Genomic DNA, 15,172 nt, shown 5'->3' with positions numbered 1-15,172 from the left:
TTAAAGCTAGCAGTAGCAGAACCTGCAAAATATTTTCCTGTGGCACAGTGCAATTCTTCACAAGCAACTCTCTCCTCTACATGCTGCCACTGGCACACAAACATTTGGCTGTGAAACTCTTGCGTACAAATAAAACTCTGTAGGAGCAGCCACCAGAGGTGGCAATGGTAGAACACAGAGCAAAAGATCTGACGTGAGCCTTAAATAAACACTTACAGAAATGCATAAACTTCCCTTCTAATAATCCAGAAAGGGCTTTCAGGGAGCCTGAAAAAGAGAAGAATTTGACTTCCAGGTCTTCTTACCCAGCCTGGGACCCTTCTGCTGCCACAGATAAACAGAAAGAAGGATCCTTCTGCCTTACAAATTATAAAAAAACCTGGACGAACCCAAGAACCCCTCTGGTCCTCAATAAAGCCAAATCTGTTCTGGAATTAAACTGTTTGCTGCTACAAGACAGCTTTTTCTAGGTCCACATATGGCCATCACCAGACTGGTGATCACTGCAGTGGCTTAGCCAGAGGCACCGGGAGAGCCTTTGGGCTATGAGACAGGCTTGAGACAAGGACCTTGAACTATTTTAGTAAAATTAGTACAGCTGGTTGCCCCACTCCTCAGTTTTGTGTGCATGGGATGCAAAGACAGAAGTGAATCATACAGGTGAAGGTGCAGAGCTACACAGATTTGATCATAAGAGGAAACAAGTAGATAGATGGAGCTGGTCATCTCTGGGTTGTCTTCATCATTGCTTTGTTCCAGCTGGCCGCTCAAGGGATCACAGGAATGTCATGACTGTTCTGTTCTTGCCGATCTGCCAGGGCTCCAGTGGGTAAAAGCGGATGAGAATCCTTTTTGGGTATGAAAGCAAAAATGAAGTGGACAGGAAATATTATTTGACAAATAAATATTATACCTACCCAGCTTGCAACAAGGTAGAAAATCTGCACTAAGCTCTCGCTGCCTCACACTTCATGGTGTTAATTTAACAGAAGCAAAAATAAGCTGCGTACAGGCAGGGTGCAAACAGGTGCCAGACTTATGTGGATACATAAACTGAAAAGCAGACTGACTTTCAACACTGTTTATGTGGGATACTTGTTCATTTCTGAAGGACCCAAGCAGCTCATAATCTTGTCGGGTATTTACCCTGACAGCACCCAGGGCAGGGAACTGCTACTACTCTCCTTGGGCAGACGGGGAAGAGGGGCAGAGAGGGACATGGCTGACCTTCAGGAACAGCGCTGTCCCAGCACTTGACATGGTGACCCCATTGCAAAGCTCTACCGATTCCCAGTGGGTTTTGCACCAATTACACCAACTGGAACTACTCCCCTTCGGAGAGCAGCACTTCCCAGACCGTTCAACGAGTGCAAACGAGCCCATGGGTTTATCTGGACCTAAACCGCATGTCTGAGATTCGGCATCCAAGAGCGCTTAATGTTTGCAATCTACTCTTGGATCTTTATTACACCTTAATCTCACGGAGAACATGGGAACCTACGTCATCACCGTCATTGCTCTGAAGACCTTCCCATACTTTTGTTCGCTGCGTTGCATACGTCCGCAGACCACACACACCGTGGGGCGGGTAGAAGGGGCGCTCTCCCTGCCCCCACGGACAGGCACGGTGTCCGACCCCCCCGGGGCCGGCCGAGCCCCCCGGCCCGGGCCCGCACTCACCGCTCGGGGCCGAGGCCCAGCTGCGCCGTCAGGAAATCGAAGAAGCGGGCGCTGTGCCGCTGGTTCTGCTCCGCCGAGCCCACCACGCCGATGGAGGAGACCAGCAGCTGGGCGCAAGGCTCGGCCGAGCCCGACAGCACCATGGGCAGCCCGCTCCGCACCGTCACGTTCACCCGCTGCCGGCACAGGCACTGTCAGTCACCGCCGCCCTGGCCCCGCCGTCCCCGGTCCCGCCGCCCCGGCCCCGCGCTCACCTCCGCCGGCTTGCCCAAGATGGTGGCGGCGGCGGCGCACAGCTCCTGGGCCAGCCCCGGCGGCAGCCGGCCGGCCGGCAGGCTGGTCTCCAGCTCCACGAACGGCATGGCGCCGCGGCCCAGCGCAGCCCCGCACCGCCCGGCCCGGCCCGACCCGGCCCCCGCTCCGCCCCCGGAGCGGCCTGGGCAGCGCAGCCCCGGCGGGGGGGGAGCCTGCGGCGGGGTCGTGCACCACCCCCGCAGCTCCCGGCGCCGGGGGCAGTAACACCTGCCCTCACGCCGCACCTCGCCCGGTGCCAGCCCCAGGCAGGGCCTTGGCTTTTCGCCGTTTTACCCCAATTGCAGCAGCTGGCTTTCGGGCCCGCGGCTGCTTGCCATGTGCGCTCCTGGGGTATGTACTAGAGACCGTGAGGGCGAAAAATGGCACCTCGCTGACCGTGAGGGCAAGATGAGCTTTGCGATGGTCCTTATTGCCGCGGGGAGGTCACTTCTGGTCACCGCAGAATGGAAGAGCAGCGACTTCTCAGAACAACCAGCACTACAAGAAATTAAAAGGCAAGCAGAGAGGTTTATTGTTTTATCCAATATATGTAATTACCAACAAGGTTCTGCAATCGGGACTTTGAGCCCCAAAGTTGATAAAAACAACCCCAGCAGGCTGGGTCTCGGGGACAGTCTAATCCACAGATCAAAGGTTTCTCAGAAGCTGAGCTACTGTCCAGTGAGGGTTACGTGTGCTCATTTACAGCAGAAGTTTATCAACCAGCTAGATTAAAAGGTCACCTTGTTTAGGGCACAGCACGGTTGTGAAAATTGGGCCTGTATACTGTGACTTTTTGGTTTTCTACAGTTCTAGACAATCCTAATGAAAATGGATGTAATTGCTCTTTTTTTTTTTTCCTGGAGGAAATGCTGCTAATGAAGACAATACTGGCATCAGGAGCAGTGTGTATAAACCAGCCAGCAATAAGGCTAGAAACAGATTTATAGGAGAGAGATTGTGAAGAGAGAGACCTAACCAGAGAGGACAGGGCACGGCAGGCTGGCAGGGAGTGGCTGCTTGAGGTGGTAAGCAGTAATACAGACATTCCCTTCAAATCTTGGAAAGCAGCAGAAGAAATAACCCAGGAAAAATGTTAGATTCCAAGGTAAATTTACAGGAAGATACAATCTTGTAAACAGAAGAGATGATCCTGAGTTTGTCACCAAAATGAAGGCAGTGAGGGTATTCAGCCACCTTGCAAACCCAGGCAACAAACCCATCACTGCCTGATTATTGGGAGTCATTGCCTCCAGGTAAGATGCCATTTAGGATCCATTTTTCTGTTTCTCTCTCATTCCTTCAAATACTAAAAATATCTTCTCATTCCAAAGCCAAAAAAAACCCATGTGACAAGAAACCAGCATATCAGAGGACCCTCCAAAAGGAAAAGAGAAGATTCAAGTATCGGATGTCAGCAGTTACAACAGGACATGGGGCTGTCACAAACGTCTTTAATGACATGCTTTGTCCTTTGTTCTTGATGTTTCACCATGTGAATGGCAGATTGTTCACAGCCTCCCAGAGTTTTCAGTAAACTAAAGATATTTGTTTTATTGTTTCTGTCTTGGAGCGAGAGATTAAAATGCTTGTAGGGGGATGAACATACATCCAAGAGAGGACAGCACAGCAGCAAGTAGTCTCAAACATACTCAGCCTTTGGAAAATCATGATAGTTTTTTCCCTCCTGCAGACATTTGCACGTGTCATCATCCACTTAGCAATTCCACTCACAAAATTATCAAAAAAATCAACAACTTCCCATTTAAAATTTAACTCAGTTGTAGACAATATTTTGTGAATAAAACATCAATAAAATCGTATTACTCGGCTACTGTTTGGGAAGAAACGAAAGGAAGGGTGGGAATAAAAGTGTGTCTGTTTCTAGTATTTTTGGTTCATGAAAAGAGAGCGCCTTCAGTCAGGTCTCTTGTCTTTATAGAGAACATAATCACAAAACAAAATTTCCTGCTAATGCAAGCTGAAGTATATAATGGAGTTCTCTTTCCAGTCAGGGAATTTAAAGATCTCCCTAGGCTCTGGACTCAATCAGTAGTATCTAGAACTGAAACCTTAGTGAAAAACAGCACCAGAACACATCAGGTTTTACAGAACATAACAGGAGAAACGTAACTAGCCAAGACATGGCAGTACTGGAAAGAAAAGAAGCTATTTGATTAGTGAGAGAAGCCATTCCCAAATTATTTACTCATTTTGTCTTACTCCTTACAGGAAGTGTTCATGGGCAAGGATTTCAGGGTAAGGTTCAAGGGCAACAAGTACGCATGAATGGAAGTATGCAGAGATAGATATTGCACCAGTTTCTGCATCCTTTACAATTCGCTATTTTCAACTGAAGAAACTAGAAATGGTTGGATTCTCTCAGTTTAACCTCATAAATTGTGCTGCAGTACAAAAAGGGTTTGTATTTGAGCTACAGCTAACAAGAAATAAACACAGCCAAGAATACAAGCCCAAAAGCTCCAAAACAACTCTGTCCTTTTATTTTGATGCATATGTTGCTCAATGCCACAAAAATCTCTCTTATTACTTCAGCAGCATAGGGTGACTTACTTGGTGAACTTCCATCCAAAACAGTCTCAGAAGAGCACATCTAGATTTATTCCTCCTCTGCCTTTCGTAGGAGAAATGTGGATTGCTATTACAGTATTACTGCAGAAAAAAACAATTTGATTGCTGTTGTATTCTCTTTCAAGAAACACTATGGACACACTCTTTCAGTGTATTCCTTGCATAGTATCAACAGAGTATTTTAGGTAGGCAATTACTCAAAGGCTGTGGCCACCATCAGCTTTTTGAAGTGGCTTGGCCTTTCCTGGACGAATCTCCAGGAACTGCCCCTGCCACATGCGTACTGGCAGACCAAGCACCAACGAAACCCAGGCTTTCAGAAATCAAGAGTAGTAGTTAAACTGAAGAATTACAAAGATTCACAGTTGTAAATGAATATGAAGAAACTTCTCACAGGAACCTAAAGGCAAATAGAAGTGCGGAATGTACATGGACAGCCAAGCAAGATGCCTCAGCAATAACAAACTTTAAAAAAAAAAATTCAATGTCTTTTTTCACTTTTGTGACTGCGTGTACTTTTGTGCTGTACTTGACTGTGCAGACACGTGCTGGGAAGGTGAGGATCAGGCAGGCTTTGCAGTGCTTGTCCCTTGAGAAGGAGCATGTGTTAAAAACAGATGAAATCATTCTACACAGTTCTCTAATGTTCCCAGTTTGTAGGCTGCCTCAAATTTTGTCAGGAAATACTGTTCGTGTCTCTACCATCTCTGAAAAGACTGACACTGAAATAAAACCCAGATGCACATGTTAAGTGACCTGTAGGGCCTCAGCCTTTCGTATAAATTTAATGTTTCAGGCCTTAAACCTTCCCCAGCTTCCACCCCCAAAGATACAGGAAAGGCCTGGGGCAGGGGGGGACCACTCTGCAATTTCTGTGTTAGAATTACAGTGCTCTTTCCAGTTACATGTAGAACTGGAGGTCAGAGAAGAAGTTTTTAAAAAAAAAAGGCAGGAAAAATGGTAAGATAGGTTAATTCACTTCAACATCTTCATCAACATAGGTGCCAGGTGCTCTTTTAGCTGTGGATCAATTTGAATGTTGCTCAGTTCTTTGATATTGAGGATCATCTCATGGGCTTGGAAGAAAAGCTCTTTCCCCACAGCATCCTCCACCCGCCTGCGCCACTCCATCAGCCTAGGCCTGTCTTCAAAGATGTCACAACCAACTCCAACAGGCTGCAGAAAGGGGAGAGAGCGACAGTGAAACATTGGGCAGTCACTTCTTCACCAAGACGACAGGCACCAAAAGTGTACCTGCAGGTACAGGCAGGAGAAAAAAAAGTGAAGAAGAGCTCATAGAGGAGCACAAGGAAGGAGGGAAATCTCCTCTGGTCAGATCTATCTATCGGGGGTGACACAGAAGCTAGTGCGTATTTTAAAGGGCATTTACAAGTCAATTCCCAAGTGCCAGCACAACTGTTACGAGCAGCAGGGACGACCACCACTGATTGTGACTTTCAGTTACAGCACTGAAGACGTGGTGGGCTGACAATTCCAGGGACAACTGCACAGTCCGCAGTACGGAGTGCCATGTTACACAGCAAAACCACGGCACAAAACGCTAAGTGTTTAACTGAACTGATGTCTTAGTTGACATAATCTACCCCTCTTCTACTTTCTGCCTGTGCCACTCCCCGGAACACAATGCCATAGAGAAGCAGAACTGCTATTTTTCAGTCTCTGGGATACAGAACTGGGAGAAGGAATCACTTCTGGGCTGCAGGATCCAGGCCCTGATGGTCTGGCAGAGAACAACCAGTTTGTAACAGAATTAATTTGATTGCCTCTATCTGCAGTTCAGTCTTGCATCTTCCAGATATGGCATGTTACGCATGTACCATCTGAAGAAGAATATTCTTGTATGATAAAATTATTCCTATATCATTTTCTTATTTCCTCACGCCTGTCTGCTATTGCTTCTCACTTTTATATATTACCTCCTTCTCTGGCAGTTAAAAATAAAGTCATGATAAAGGACGAAGGAGAAGAAGAAGTATTGTTAGAGGACAGACACAAGAGAGATCTGTTGCAGCCAGCTTTGGGGTTTTTTTAACTGGTTTTCTGAACCCACTCCCATATTCTCCTCATTGTCTTCAGCCAGTTCTGCTGAGATATGCCCTCACTCCTCTTCCAAGTGAAGTGTTACCACATGCTGCTCCCCTCTCTGCCCAGCAGCATCTGTTTTCCCTTGTGCTGAGACTTCCTTACCACACTCCAGCACTCACTTGCATCAGCTCCACAATGGCCACAAGATCTGCCAGAGAGATCTCGCTCCCGATGATAAAAGCCTTGTCCTGCAGAAACCTCTCCTCAAACTGCTTCAGGGAAGTGGACAGCCCCTCCATAACCTCCTGGAGCTTCTCGGAGGGCAGTGGCTGCCCTGTGAAGAGGGGAATCAGCACCTGAGGAGAGAAGGGACTTCAGAGTACAGTCGGCCATCTTCTCATGGAGCTGGTGGTAGTCACTTAAGTTACACCCCATGAACTACTCATGAGCACCAATGATCCTGCGGCAAAGCGGCAGGAGGGGATGACGCCAGAGCTTCATGGACTGCTGCAGTCCCAAGTAGCTCATGGACGGAGGGCACACAAGCAGTCCTAAGCGGCTGATCTGCCGTGACAGTAACCTCCAGCTAATGGGCAGCAATGTGCAGAATGAAGCCAAGGATCCAGCTCATTTTGTGCCTGGCAGTTGTGCCCTCCCGCTCCACCGTGGTGGGTTACAAAAGAAAAACGGGCAACGGCTCCAGGGAAGACAAGTCTCTGCCACAGTCACCCCTGCTACGTCCTCCATCTCAACAGCCTGCCCAGATGGGTCAGCAGGCTGCCTGCCCACCAGCCACTCCTGCTATCCACCCTGTTGTGCAACTGGGCGCTGCAGGCAGGCAGGCAGGCAGGCAGCTGCCTGTCCTGTGGGGTGACGGAAAGGAGGGCACGGTGGTGGCTGTGGCAGGGAGCGTAGGAGGGACTGGAATGCATCAACGCTGGCTGGAGAGGCAGGAAATGGCTTCCTCTGTGTGACAGCAGCCAGCGAGGCTGGGAGTGGGTAAGCGCCATTTTTACACCAGCCTTTCTGTGGCCTCCCAAGCATCATTCTTTAAACCACTGGAAATTTTTGCAGAGCGATCATGTAAGTGCGGTCCTTGTCTCCGCAGGCTTGCTGGCACACGGGGTAGTTGCCTTTCAGTAAGATTTGTCACCATTCACAGAGGCGTATGCACCGTTGGAGCCCGCAGTGTTTCACAACTACGCTGCTTCCACCTACCACAGCTAAAGAAATAGTTTATTTAGAGAAGTAGAATTAAAGATACAAATTCCCATTGGTGGGAGTGGACTGAATTTCTACTTGCTGCTAGTATATTCAACTATTCAAGTTGGGATTGCTTAATCCAAGCCAGGATTTTTGCCAAATACATGTGGAATCTATTTCATCAGAAAATTCAGGGCCAGTTCTCTTCCTAAGTGGTTCCAGTTATGCATGATGAGATCTCGGGGTAGTCGCTTGAAACTCTCTCTCTTTCCTTTTCTGTATCTCGGGGCAGTCTGTCTTCTCCCGTATCTAGCTAACAAGCCTTCAATTACATGGTGGCTTTATACATTTCCCTATTTTCAATTATTCTGAGGACCTTTTCTGTATCTGGGTTATCTAATCAGCAGCAGCAATGAGCTGGATTTCTTTCCCTTGGAGCACTGCAATAACAGCCTGCAGAGACTGGAAGAAACTGCTTCTTGTATGAATCTGAGTCATGTTTGAATTGCTTCTCTCTACTGTCTAGCCAAAAATTCAAATGTCAATAAATCAAAATGTTAAATGAGTCCTGATATGCTTTGCTGAGCACAAACAAGGACAAATTTGTTCTGTGTTTACTGGCATCCCTGATTTCATCTGAAATTCCATACCTCAGCTGTACTTGCAGGGCTATATTTGCACCTGGGTCTCTCCCAGGATAGTTGCATTAACTGTCTGGTGAGTTGGCTGGAAATAGGTATCCAGCAAAATCATCTGGTACTAAATGATCTTCTGCCTCAGGGCGATTCTGTTAATTTTGCCTAAATGTAAATCGATCTGACCATACCAAATAAAGAAATTCTGCCATTCTGTGTGTCTCTGTTCTGCCTCTCCCTGAGCCGATTTCAGAGAAGCGCCTAAGTGGGCTGGAAGCAGAAGGCTCCTTCTGGATTTCCCCATTGATGGGGCTGCAGGGACCTGCTGTATGAAGAACGCAAGCCCTTCTGCTTCCAGCAACAAAGCACACGCTCGCCAAAGAAGCAAAACTTCTGTCTGTGCGCACACTCCACACAGCTGTGCGGTGAGGGGGAGGCCCCTGGAGGCAATACCCAATCTGTTATATAATCGTTCACAAATCCAGGCAATGGAAGTCTGTCGGGCTTTGAGACCTTCTGTATCAGACCTACTTTAAGGAAAAAACCAAAATGACCAAAGCTGCTTTTTGCCAGATCCTGATGTTGAGCAATTAGGAACAGCTCCCTCTCCGACAGCTCCTCTCGGCTAGGAATGGCCTAGGTTTCTTATTTCGGTGTGACAGACTCTCTCCAAACTGGGGCCGTTCAAATGCTCAGTATTCTGCCAGGAAAACTTCACTTCACCAGCATTTTAATATTCAGTCTCCTTACCTTGATCCACATGGTCTTAGGAGCATTAGCCCGGATGTTAGCATGATGCCACGAGAGGTATTCATCTACCTGGGCCCGTTTCTGTATGTCTGACGGGTACCAGTGGTCGGGAGTGTTGTACTTTCGACTCAGATACAGCAGAATGGCCGTGCTGCTCGGGCATTAACAAGAGACAAGAAAGGGGTCAGGGAGTTATGCTGCAGAATGCTTTTGCCTAAGATCCCTCTCCTGCCCCTTCTGAACATGCTGCTTCCACTAAAAAGGCATTCAGATCGGGATTTCTGATGGAGTCTAGGGACCGCATATAGACATCTAATTCATGCTGACATCAGAGATGGCACTTAATCACCTTCGTTCCCACGAAAACTTTAACCTGCTGGAAAGCCACAGCACTGTTCTAGGGTGCAGAGTACTGCTGACAGTACTGGGGTAAACAAACAATAAACCTCCATAACCATCTACCAGCAGTGTTAACCCCACTTGTTCCTCAAATGTTTTGACCCATCTCTCCGAGACCTGCACATGTTTATGTGCTTGTATACTAAATTAAACTCTCTAGTGGGTTATGTTGCCTTTTCATCAGACCTATCTCTAGCCTGAAGCTTCCACTGAAGTCAGTGGAAGTCCCAGCAAGAAGAGCCTAAAGACTCTTTTTCTGTTTGTCCAGATGTTTATGCTTTCACTAATTGGCAGGAGAAGTCAGATGGAAAAATATCTTGGTCGTCTGCAACAATATGCAGGCTGTTACTACAAAAAGAGATGCCACAGAAAATCCCGTGCTGACAAAATGGAAGAAAATGCAGATACTCCTACTATGCTGACACTACAATAGTTCAATTATTTCAGTATTATGACACCATTAACCAGTCTCCACATTAATCTTATCATGTAAAACCTAAATTTTATCTCTGTAGGTGTTCACTTGGCCTTTATGATTAATGCAGATAAACAGATTTTTTTCCTAGGGTAAAAGGGATTTTTATGAGCTTTAAACATTTCCCAGAAATGTTTATAATCCCATTTTGAGGTAAGTGCATTCAGGGTAAGATCAAGAAGTTAAGTCAGCTGATTTGTTTACATTCTGAAAGATAATTCAAACAGAAAATGGAAACAGAGCAAATGAGGTTATACTATTGAAATAACTAACATGTTCATAAATTCCATGATCCTTAATGATTCAGTGGAAATGGCATCTCCTAAGTGCTGCACAGATTACTGGTAGCCAAGGAAGTCTAAGGACTGAGTTCTTACCATTCTGCTAGGGTGAAGTCTCCATCCTTTAGTGCTGGTACTTTCTTCAAGAGGCTGACTTTGCCAGCTCCTTCACTATTTGATGGCCCTAAGAACATGAACAGACAAGTCAGAGGTTAGAAGTGCATGTGCCAGTGAATGAGAAATTAAATACCTGTAGCCAATTGGAAAATCAGTGACCCCTGTTAGGTTTTCCCTAATAGACAGTCACATTTCACAATTAAAAGGAAAGGAGATCAAAGAGTCAGTGTACAAGCTATCTGCTGAGGGTCATTGGCTCAGGCCAGGCACAGGGCATGAAGCAGTTCACGTTTCTATAGAGAAATTCTGTTGCTTGACTCAGGTACCAGTAATACTTGCAAAACTCACTGAAAAAAATCTCTCCCTGCGAGGTGTTTAGATACCACAATGAAGGTACTGGTATTCAAAACACTATTGCAGATAACCAGGAACAGCTGACTTGACTTGAGAACAGTGTGTCCTGCAGCTTGAGAGATGGGGAGGGAAAGACAGAAGTTACGATGGAGGTAACTGAACAGCTAAAAAATACTTAATATTTGCCAAGGAAGCAGGGTCTGGAAAAGTTGAGTTTGCATGCAGAGCATCCTAACGAGCAGATGGTTGCTACTCCTGCTCCTGTTCCCACAGGCAACACCAAAACAAAGTAATTTACCTGCAGTTTGTAAATGTGGCTGACTCCAGCTAGGATAGAGTCACGATGGAAACCAACGGAAAAGCCTTGTGCCCACAGAGATCACTGCAGTGGCTAATTAATCAAAGAGAACCCGGCTGGTTTATAGACACATGGAGCAAAATCTTTTTCCTGTTTGTTTGTCTCTGAAGAGCAGAGGGAATTGAGCATTTACAAAGCAAGCAAATGCTGTCAACAGAGCTGATCCCTCAGCAGACATGCAGCTGAGGATGTTTCCAGAGTTTTTGCTGGGATGGGAAAAATATGAATGTCAGCAATACAACAGTAGACTCATTAAATAATTCATTCAGCCACAGCAGACATTTGCTAGGGGCAAGGAAGCTCAAACACCTCTACCCTGCACTACTCCTGGCTCTGCACGTCAACCTGCCTCTGTCAGAAAAATGCAAGAGGAAGACACCATCCCATAAAAGAGTTTAAATTCCACAGTCCCTTGAGTTTGGAAGCATTAAGAGCTGACTATCTAATCAGGTTTTCAGTTTCCCAGTACAGGTATTGGACTTGCTAGTCAGCAGTTAAATGCCAGGGAATTGTACAAAAGTCCAGGAACACCTATGTAAGAAACGGTGTGAGGAGTTTGTTTGTTTTGCTTGGTTTAAGTGCTCTCTAGAAGGAGACATGACATTCCAGGGTGCAAATCCTGATCAAATCAGCCTGACCAGAAGGAGGTCTTGTACTAAAATCCCTTTGTTAAAAAAAAAAAAAAAAGGGCCATTAACTAACAGACAGTGATCTACACCCCCAAGAACTACCTGCCCCCATTCAGGAGGCAGTGGCAGTGTCTGCTTTCCTGGACAAATGTGCAGCAGGAAATAGTCTCTAAGAAATAAAACCAGCCTTTGGACTATCATGTTTATTTGCAGTTGGCTTTGGGACAGGGTAGGAGAAAGGAAGGTTGCTGCATTACAAATTACAGACTGCTTTTCCAATATTGATTTCACGTAATGAGATAAATCAAGCAGAGCAAACATTACCACCACCTTCTCCTGTCTAGCTGACCAGCCTCTATCTTGTTCCTCCTCTGAGAAGCGCTTTCTTAAATTCTGGTGTAAGTAGCTTCATTGGAGACTAAGGTTCATATCCATCTGCTGTCTGAGAGGATTCAAACCCACGTCTCCCACCTCACTGGGAAATGTCTCTGGCTACCTGCAGTGACGGTGGCCTCCAGCTTAGCTGGGTAAGGGGTTCTACATGCACAGCAGAACCAGAAGAAAGGGTTTCTTAAGAATAAGAGCCAGACAGAAAGTGCAAGTTAGGCCTAATAATTGAGAAACTTGAATATAAGAGAAGAAATCCTGAAAATCAAGCCAGCAGGCAGAGTACAAGGACCGGGTGCCCTACACCCATGATTTATACCATAAAAGCAGTGAGGCAAATTTGTGTAAACCTAGTGTCATGCAAGGAGTTGCTCTGGGAAGGTGCTTGGTCCTGTGCTTTTAGAAGGGCTCCAAAGGCCAGTGGTCGTCACACCCCCAGCTCTGGTGAGAGATGTAGCGTTCAGGTAGTCTTTGGAAAAACACAGCAGAAAGCTGCAAATCAATAATGCTTACAACATTGAGCAGTCAATTCTCAGACCTAGCTGTCTGGTTGTTCTGCTGCCTGTGTTTATTACCTCAGGTAATAAACTGTTTATAATAAAGGTAATTTATAAAGGTTTATAATAAAGGTAATAAAGTTTATTACCTCAGGTAATAAAGTGAGCAGGCAACTGAGAAACAACGATAGGAGAAGCAGTGGGCGAGGGCAGCCTGAATCAGATTTCAGGCTGCTTTCATCATGTAGCAGTCTTAGCAGGAGTGCTGAACATATTAGTCCCCTGATGGGACTAACGTGTCGTTACAGCAGGTTGGACAGTAGGTCAGTGTCTGCTGCACAGACTGCACCGCAGCCCAGAGGTGGCACCTTACTTGCTTTGGCTCATACAGGGTCTTTGCATACAGGCACAAAAGACCTGTGCTGAGACTCTGCCGCTGGTGCTTCAGTGGGACTGCTTGCTCTCTATTTATAAAATAGAGACCAATATTTGTATTTACCATTTAGCAGAGTTTAAGCTTGTGCCCCTCTTCCAGCACGTAGAACTAGCCTTCTTGTTTAGGGGTATCTTTAAAGATGGTGGCCCATCTTTATCATTCCTGTGACGTTGACTTGACTTAGGGCTGTTTAACATCAGTTGCATCTGGTGTAATTAGGTCTTGATGTCCCTCAAGGATATATACACACACACCGTGTGTATTGCTGGGCTTTGAGGAATAACTTTAACAAGCAGAGTACACACTGCCAAAAAGCAGGGCAGGCTGCATACAGGAAGAATTCTTAACCATAAGTCATAGTGTAGGGAAGGAGATTTACGGGTGGGTAAAAAGAGCAGTGGACAAGATTTTACAGATGTAAAAAGGGAGAAAAAACAAAAAAAAATCAGAATAATTGCCAGTCATGTCCCTGCCTAATCATCTCCTCAGCCAAGGTTTTCCAAGTACTATGCTTTGCCTTAGGCAAAAAAGTAACAACTTACTAGGAAAATGCAATACATAAATGGGCAATAGTCATCTTATACAGTTGGACAAGTCTGAACAGCTGAGTGTTTTTGCTAAGTACACCGTTCCCAGAGCACTCCTCGGCTGTCACTGTGACTAATTTGCTAGAAATGGCTGGAGGAACATTCCTTGGGGATCCACAAAAATAGATGCAGCACAGCTATGAGACCGCTCTGGGAGTCAGAGCTGCATGGTCAAACCATTGTATTACAGCCCCTCGGCAGAGCATGTACTTAAAATTGCTCAGGTCAGCCGAGGAGCTCCGGTCACCCCTTGACCCAAGGGGCCAAACAGAGCTGCCAGGGGCTGGGAGTGGATTCAGCTCTGGAGTGCAAGTCTGGGCAGGCGTGACCTGTTTCACCCTCCTCAGGCAGGATGGGCCCTGTCTTGAGAGGGCACCAGGATGAGACCAGAGATGAGCCTCCTCCGAGCTCTGCATCGCGCTCATGAGGGGTGACGTCCCGCTTCCACTGGCTCCAGCATTTTGCTGGCTTCCAGGGTTCAAGTGTTTCCTCTTTCGGCCGAGACTGAGCCTCGCCAAACGTGGGCTGTTGTTGCCCCGGCAGGAGGGGACGCTCCCCCGATCCGGCATCTCCACTGATCTGCAGCAGACCCAACTGAAGTTCCCTCCGGGAACAGTCGGAACCGGCTCAGTGGCTGTTCCCAGGGAACGGCAGCCCAGCGCGGGAGGCGGCGGGACGCTGTGCAGGGAGCGCGGCTGGAGGGGCGATGGCCGGGCAGGGGGACGCGCCAAGGGGCTCCTCTGGGGTCGTGAGGGACCCCCCCGCCCTGCGGGCTGCGCGACCCGGGACCGGAGCGATGGCCGCCTCTGTCCAAAGGCCGCGGCCGGGGCCCAGCGTGCGGCCCTGCCCGCGCCCGGGGGCTCAGCCCGGCCCCCGCGGCCCCCGCCCGGGGACGGCGTTACAGCTGCCAGCGCCCCGGGGCCCGTCCCCTCCCTGCCCGCAGGGCCGCCGCCGGGCACCCAGCGCCGCCCGGGAACGGGCCCGGCCTGACAGCACGGACGCCCGGGGGGTACCGGTGCCCGCTGCGGGCGGACTCCCCTCCCCTCCTCTTTCTTCCCTCCCCTCACCTGCGCGGGGCTGCTCCGCGCCGCTCCCCGCCGCCGGCTTCTTCCCCAGCACCGAGTCTGCCAAGAGCCAAGAGAGGAGCGCTGAGCCCGCGGCCCCCGGCGGGCTGCGGCCCGCCCCGGCGCCGGCCCCGCCGCCCACCACCGCCCCGGGGGCAGCTCGGCGGCGGGCGGGCGGCCGTGCCCGTCCCCACCTTTGAAGAGCTCCACGTGCTTGAACTCGAAGGGGATGTTGTTGCTCCGGGCGAAGATGTAGATGGAGCGGCAGGGCTGCGAGAGCAGGTCCAGGTACAGCTCCAGCCCCATGCTGCCGCCGCCCGGGCCCGGCCCGGCCCGCGGGGAGGCTGCCGCGGCTCTATCGGCGGCCGCCCGGAGCCGCCCCGCAGGG

General features: G+C 48.4%; 2 protein-coding genes across 3 annotated transcripts; both read right to left on the bottom strand.

Annotated features, from left to right (window-relative positions):
* Window positions 1-775: 775 nt before the first annotated feature.
* DDT (D-dopachrome tautomerase) lies at window positions 776-2,042 on the bottom strand (the record flags this gene model as incomplete). The annotated part of the gene is made up of 3 exons (XM_082007871.1): window positions 776-848; window positions 1,681-1,856; window positions 1,935-2,042. 3 exons carry the CDS (start codon window positions 2,040-2,042, stop codon window positions 776-778), a joined length of 357 nt encoding a protein of 118 aa, XP_081863997.1.
* Window positions 2,043-5,406: 3,364 nt separating this feature from the next.
* Window positions 5,407-15,090, bottom strand: LOC309411136 (glutathione S-transferase theta-1; the record flags this gene model as incomplete). 2 transcript variants are annotated; one of them, XM_082007685.1, is made up of 6 exons in its annotated part: window positions 5,407-5,742; window positions 6,792-6,968; window positions 9,201-9,351; window positions 10,452-10,539; window positions 14,788-14,844; window positions 14,979-15,090. In XM_082007685.1, 6 exons carry the CDS (start codon window positions 15,088-15,090, stop codon window positions 5,542-5,544), a joined length of 786 nt encoding a protein of 261 aa, XP_081863811.1. In that variant the 3' UTR covers window positions 5,407-5,541. The 2 variants fall into 2 exon arrangements, with proteins under 2 accessions (XP_081863811.1, XP_081863812.1); XM_082007686.1 differs by lacking the exon at window positions 14,788-14,844.
* Between the last annotated feature and the right edge of the window lie 82 nt (window positions 15,091-15,172).

Source organism: Phaethon aethereus, assembly GCF_964289735.1.
Source record: "Phaethon aethereus genome assembly, chromosome: 17".
Taxonomy (NCBI): Eukaryota; Metazoa; Chordata; class Aves; order Phaethontiformes; family Phaethontidae; genus Phaethon; species Phaethon aethereus.
This window is presented reverse-complemented; position numbering and strand designations above follow the sequence as displayed.